The sequence below is a fragment of the Lepeophtheirus salmonis genome, chromosome 13 (genome assembly GCF_016086655.4).
Source record: "Lepeophtheirus salmonis chromosome 13, UVic_Lsal_1.4, whole genome shotgun sequence".
Lineage (NCBI taxonomy): Eukaryota > Metazoa > Arthropoda > Copepoda > Siphonostomatoida > Caligidae > Lepeophtheirus > Lepeophtheirus salmonis.
In genome coordinates this window covers 1,683,755-1,690,326 of record NC_052143.2, presented here as the reverse complement: position 1 = coordinate 1,690,326, position 6,572 = coordinate 1,683,755, and the positions used below count along the sequence as shown (strand labels likewise).

The window sequence follows — 6,572 nt, the reverse complement described above, 5'->3', positions numbered from 1 at the left end:
AGAATAAATTGTGTATACTCGCATAATAGATGTGATGAGCATTATTATGTTGGATTTATTCGTGCAACCTTAATTTTCTCGATTACTGCTTATGATTATGACTACTTCAATTAATTAGCAAAGTGTCATAGTCTTCCCAGCTCATCAAACTATCTTATCATCAAAAAAATAAAATAAAATTACTTGTCAATTAATAAAACAATTATTTCTTGTTGGTTTTTCCCTAACATTTATTAAATTACTTTATCTATTGTTATCAAAGACTTTGTAATCTTCAAATTCATTTAATCCACAGGGATACTCATGGAATTGATCAAAGTAGAACATCCACTTGTTCAGAATCCATTTCGTTCCTCCAATGATGGGACATCCCCCATGGGACGTGGAAAAACTTTTTTTCCCATTTTTATGCAAATTAAACCAAATGGCAGCTGAACCTTTTCTAGGCTTAAGAATCCCTTCCCGTCCAGGATATATAAATGCAGTTGATCCCCCTGCTTCAACATCATCTAACCATCCCATGAGTGTGAGGATCATATCTCCTGTTTTGAAAAGAGAAACGCGGTCATCGTTAACCATTGTACCACGTAGCATGCCATGTGGATCTATGTGGAGTTCACAAAGACCTCCAAGCCCATAGTTGGTGACTTGATATGCTGAAGAGCTCCATCGATCTGTTACCTTGAGTCGTGTAGCGTGTTCTATTTTGAGTGAGAGGCGATAGAGGATGGGATGAACTATTTGGAAGCCATATATGTCCTCAGGTTCTTTTTCTTTGTACCAGTCGGGAAAGGAGGGGTCAAATTTGTTCAACTCCCCGGAGGATTTGGAGATTATACTCTTGGTTGAATTTGATGTCTTTGAGCCAGTGCTGAACAGATTTTTGAACAATACGATTTCGCTTCTTCTTTTTGATTTCTGAAAGAATATTCAGTACATTCAAATGCAAATAATGTCAATCCCTAAGATTGACTATATCTAACACATAGTCTGAAAAGTCCCGGGTTGAACAAAGAAAACACTTCTTTTTTTTGGTGCAAAATTGTTTTTGTTTCTTTTTAATTTATTCACTTTATTGAGTGAAGTTCTCAACAACTTGTTAAGCTACGGCATAGTTTGAACGGTATTTTTTCCCTTAAAATTGTTTTCACACAATTGTTTTCGAAATAAAAAAAGTAATGTCACAAAAACTCGTCACAAAATTTTGAAAGGTTTTTGCTTACTAAAACAAAACAGCACCATCTATGTATCAAGTCCAGGACCTTTGTGCCCATATAGGTATTATGTACGTACCCTTTTTGGGAATTTCTTTTGTTCTAGCAGTTGACAATGAAGGATATGACTTCTTTTTTAAAAAATCCATCTCCTCATCGGTAAAAAAATCTACTAGAATCATCCGTGGAGGATCTTCTGAAATGATTTCTTGTTTAAAGGGACCAAGTCGAAGATACGGATCATTATGATGAAGTAAAATACATTTTCTCTCCTAAAAAATTGAAAATTCATTCATCGCAATTTCATTAAAAGTAATTTAAAAAAATGCTTACACTCGATTCTGGAGGTGATATTTCCTCACGACATATCCGTCTAAACTCCTCCTCGGCCAAATCCGTAAACTCAATCATGGCTAATTCGGATTCCTTTAATTTTTGTACGTCAAGCTGAGCAGGGGGAGGGATATGTGAAACATTTCGATTGTAAAAAGTTGTTTTACCAATGACCTTTGGTTGTTTCTTTTTCTTTTGAAGGGTTTGGGAGTCAATCATATAGGGATAGACTTTGAAATTTTTTCCTACACGTTTTAAGTTCTTTTTGAGGTGTATATTATGGATTTGAACGAGTTTTTCACGGTAAGAGTCTGTGGAAGGATCAGGATGAGCTTTGAGGTAGACACGTAGGAGTGCAATAGAAGAATCGTACCAGTTATAGTCGAATGCCTAGATAAGAAGAATTATGAATTGAAAAGGAACTTGGTTTGCAATTTTAAAAATAGAGACTAAACGTTAAAAATATCAATTGTTTGTTTACTTTTTCCACTTATGGGAGCTACAACATCAAACAGATTTGTAGAAAAAATAAAAAAGGATCCAAGGGATACTACCAATAAGGAAGGAGTATGTTTTTTTTTTTATCTATGAGTAGAATAGATCAATGAATTAAAAGAGAAAATAGAATTAACAAAATTGTGTAATAAATGTTTTCAGGAAATAAGACATGTTATAAAATAAATAGATTATCCAATGAAGTGTTTTTAATTTCTTAAAACATTTATTACACGATTGTTAAGTTTAAATCTATCTAACATTTCATAAATCTTTCTAAAAAAAAAAACCCCTTTACTTGCTCAAAAAAAGAAATAGAAAAAAATGCGTTTCAATAAAATGAGTATTTTGGGGATAATGTACAGAGTTCTCAAGCAAAATTATTAGACTTGACCCAAAAAGTATGGAGAGGAGAAGCACATCATTTGAGACAAATAAGTATGACAAATATAATACTTTTATAATTTAGTAACCAAATTATCAACTACATTTTTTATTAAAAATGTGATCCTCTAGCAGCAACCATTGCAACTGCACGAGGCCTGAATACCTTGCAGACATTGTCGACATAGTCTACTGGGATGTTGGTCCACATACTCTCCACAACAGAGTATGAGGCCGGCCAAAGGAGCCATGTAATGAGTAGGGATGGCCTGACCCTCCATGAAGCTCATAAAACAAAATATTCAAATGGTGAACAATTTGCTGGGTATGGAGGCCGTATTGGTGGTGTCCAGAAGTGAAAGAGATTGTCCGCTCCCCCCTCCCCTTGCTCTTGTAGCTAAATGAAATATACTGTTGCCACACATAGTATATCCCATCATCATTGGAATCAGTCCAGGGCCTCAACAATCTTTGCAATCCACTTTTTGCTTACTTGGTCGTGGGTAATATCCACTATCCTTATGGCCTCTTCTATCCTAGTCTTCAGTCCGAAATTCATAGTTGTCTACATAAAATTCGGACCAAAGTTTTGAATAAAATATTCGAAGTTGTCAGATTAAATATATTTTTTGGAGCGTAGCAATTTTGAATGCGTCCACTGTATATAAAAAAATAACACATTTTTGACACAGAATGTTTAAAACATGAATCCTTATTTTTCATTTATCGCAATGAAACATTTTCATAACAATGGAATGTAAGTCGTCATCCGTTTGCTTATATATTTCTTGCACTAATTTAATATGGCGTCATATATTCCTTGATTAATAAAAAAATCTCAATTTTGAAAAACGTACTTCCTAGTTTAATATTATGATGAAGTACCACATATTATGTATATATTTTATTAGTAAATATGTATTACTTTTGACTAGAGTTACATACGATATACAGTAAGGAGTGAGAGGCCAGCCTTATTTACCTGCCAACCGGTTGTCGCAATAACAGCAACCATAATAATAAAATGCCTACACTTTAAAACATTACCTTCTTGGATAAGTGAAGGAGATCCTGAAGGGTCAATCTTTCTTTCCCTAGAAGTTCAATGGACAGACTTTGATCCCTCACAATCCCTTGCAGCATTCCTCTCAAATCAAATTTGTATGTGTCAAGGAGTACAAGAAGCCCTCGACTTGCTCCGTCGTAATGGAACGGATCGATGTGATTCACAGAGCTCATTTGCAAATTAAGCAGATTGGGACTCAGAATGGGTGATGATTTTTCCAGATTGTGTAAAAAGTCTCTTCGCTCAGAAAGAATTTCTCGAGTATTTCTGAGCGATTCTACCAATGAGATTTCAAAGTTGAAAATGTCTTTGAGTCCTTTAGAGTTTTCAAATACACCAAAGGCATATTGATTTGATGTGGTTTCCTTAATAATATGTCCAATGAGAACTAAAACAACGGTGTACATGATCTCCACATGGGTAAATCAATTTTCTTGAGTGAATAAGAGGGACTGACGTAAGAAAAAAACTTTTCTCTAGGTTGGGTCACCTGGCTATTTTACTAAGCATAATTGTACTGAAGAAAATGGATGCCGTAATACAAGATAACTTTATAAATATGAGAGTTACAAAGTTCAATATGTGTGTGAGTCGGTTACTAATTTATATAATTTGCATTTTTTTAAATTTTTTTTTGTATATTCTACATCATTATAGACTTATGACTAGGATTGTAAATCTTTAGCACTTTTTTTACGAGTTCCGTTGGCAACCTGAAAAGTATTTTTTTTATTTTCAATGCCCTTATAATTATTTTTGAAGAGGGACTATCTGAGTATAAAGTGTAACCACGAATGTGTGTTCTTATGAATGATCGAGAAAAACAGTTAGGATTTACTTGAGAATTATAAATTCTAGCCCTTTCAGACTCTGAGTAGAATTGAGGATCAAAAACCATGTAATGTATGCCTATATTCATGCTTTGCAGTACTAAGTGTCCTCATTGATTCATCAATGTCCCCAATGCTTAAATAACTGTCATTTTGTCGTTTCCTCACGGAGTCGACGGTTCAGGTTTTCTCGTTGTTGAAGATTGCACCAATTTGGCTTTGGCCTTTTTGAGATCATTAAATGAGTCTTGCAACGGAGAAGATGGGTTTCTTTCACTGCTGGTCTCAAAAGTGGCCTCTCTGCCCTCACAAGGCTCTTTCCACATATCTTTTTGATGGTTCAGTGGGTAGTCAAGAATGGAAACTCCAAGATCTTTTGCATGGTCCTTCAATGTCTTAAGAAGATTGGCCTGAGCTGTTTTTTTAACTCCTCAGAACATTAATAATAAGAAGAGAAGTAGAAAATGGAAAGCTGACAAATATATGTAGAATTCGTTGATGCTTTTGGGATACCATTGCTGTTTAATAATTTGTAAAAACAGAATTTTAACACAAGACCAGTCCAGATCAAACTTGGACCAAATTAGTTTAACCTTACAAAAATTATAATAAGGGATCATAGACCAATCAAGGATTTATCCATATCCAACTCCAAAACTAGTAGGTCCAACAATTTTACAAAAATATGGGATATCACATGAAAGTTTTTTGTTGTGATTTTTTATACATTAACGATAAATATAAACCAATATACAGGGTGGCTAGAAATATTTCCCTATTATTAACGATAAATATAAACCAATATACAGGGTGGCTAGAAATATTTCCCCTATTAAGTAATTTTTGCGCCTCAACTAGTTGATTCCCTTCTAATCCAATGACACCATCAGAATTGTTAGATTTGTAGCTTTCAAAAGGGGTGTAACACGTGACAATTGCTCTACGAATATCGAAGTAACAACCCCAAAGACAACGAATTGTTGATTTACTATAAACACATGTGGATCCTCTTTCATAAAAATACAGAAATCGTCTGAGCAACGGAAAGGAATGTTTGGAACGTACCAGGCCAAATAAAAACCGTGGATGTATCCGTTGAATGGATCTAGGGATCAGCAAGACTTGGTCAGGCCGATTTGGACGAGTTGATCGCCCAAATGGCGGACTTTGACCTAACCGTATAAATTTGAACCACGTGTTGTGAATTTTCCGTCACCTGCCAGACCATACAGGCCCACTTAAAGAAACTTGGCCTCAAAGTTAAGTTTGTTGTCCCATCCCATTTGAAAAGGCTGCCATGAAACATAAAAGGGAATAATTGCTACCAAGAACTGATCAACATTATCAAAAATTTCCCTCCCTCAACATTAAAATATTTAATGACAAGACGCTTTGTACCGTAGCTTAATCATACAACAGAGGGAAAGAATGGTGAACTGCTGGGCAATTGAGGAAGTGAAAGTAGTAACCCGAATGTTTGATATTGATTGTAGTTATGGAATTCATTCCAACAAGAAAAAAACTGTTAGAAGAAACATGGATATCCATGTGGTATTATTCTAATTAGTTCCTATTTAGAACTGAAGACTGGAGACTCACCCAATTCAGTCTCACTCCGGTCCATTTCAGTCCTGCATATCAGTCTTAAAAATTATCAAGTTCAGTCTTACATAACAGTCTTAAAAATTATCAAGATCAGTCCTTTATGACATGACTCAACTTCTTTTCTTTTATTAAAAATCAATTCTATTACTGAACATGTTCCAAGGACTGATACGACAGATCCTAAGACCAAGTTGAATCGAATAATAAGCTCTGATACAAAACCTCCTATAAATATATGTATAAATAAATATTTTGTAGCAATCCTTGATTGAGCAAACACAAGGTTTTCTTTGGGAGTCGATGGCCTCAATTCACAGATTTGTTTATCAATGGTTTACTAGTAATAAGGGGAAGATTTATCAAATACACACAAATTTGTACCTTTTAAATAACTACTTCAATTATACGAAATACATATGGATGTATTGTGAAAGAAATAGGTACCAACTAACGACTGTAATCTATGTTGTATTTTTGTGAAATATATGTATACATGTACATTTATAAATGTGATGTGTATGATGGATGAGAGGATTGGATTAGAGATAATCCCCCATTTCTTGGAGTTTGTTTGGGTGGTTGTTTTTATACATATGTTTACAGAGGTATCCTAATTCATTTAATGATGTTCATTATGGTTATTAC

At 34.4% G+C, this 6,572-nt stretch overlaps 1 protein-coding gene across 1 annotated transcript; it reads right to left on the bottom strand.

The window, feature by feature from the left end:
* Positions 1–205: 205 nt before the first annotated feature.
* LOC121128455 (uncharacterized) lies at positions 206–3,947 on the bottom strand. The gene is made up of 4 exons (XM_040724040.2): positions 3,474–3,947; positions 1,548–1,937; positions 1,294–1,486; positions 206–918 (listed from the first exon to the last, which is right to left on the bottom strand). The coding sequence occupies exons 1-4, from the start codon at positions 3,897–3,899 to the stop codon at positions 800–802; spliced, it is 1,128 nt and encodes a 375-aa protein (XP_040579974.1). The 5' UTR covers positions 3,900–3,947; the 3' UTR covers positions 206–799.
* Between the last annotated feature and the right edge of the window lie 2,625 nt (positions 3,948–6,572).

Coding starts and splice junctions, on each gene's coding strand:
- LOC121128455 (XM_040724040.2), bottom strand. CDS start 3,899: ATGTACACCGTTGTTTTAGTTCTCATTGGACATATTATTAAGGAAACC. Junction 1,938..3,473: donor TCCTTCACTTATCCAAGAAG/GTAATGTTTTAA, acceptor CTTCTTATCTAG/GCATTCGACTATAACTGGTA. Junction 919..1,293: donor AAAAGAAATTCCCAAAAAGG/GTACGTACATAA, acceptor ATATTCTTTCAG/AAATCAAAAAGAAGAAGCGA.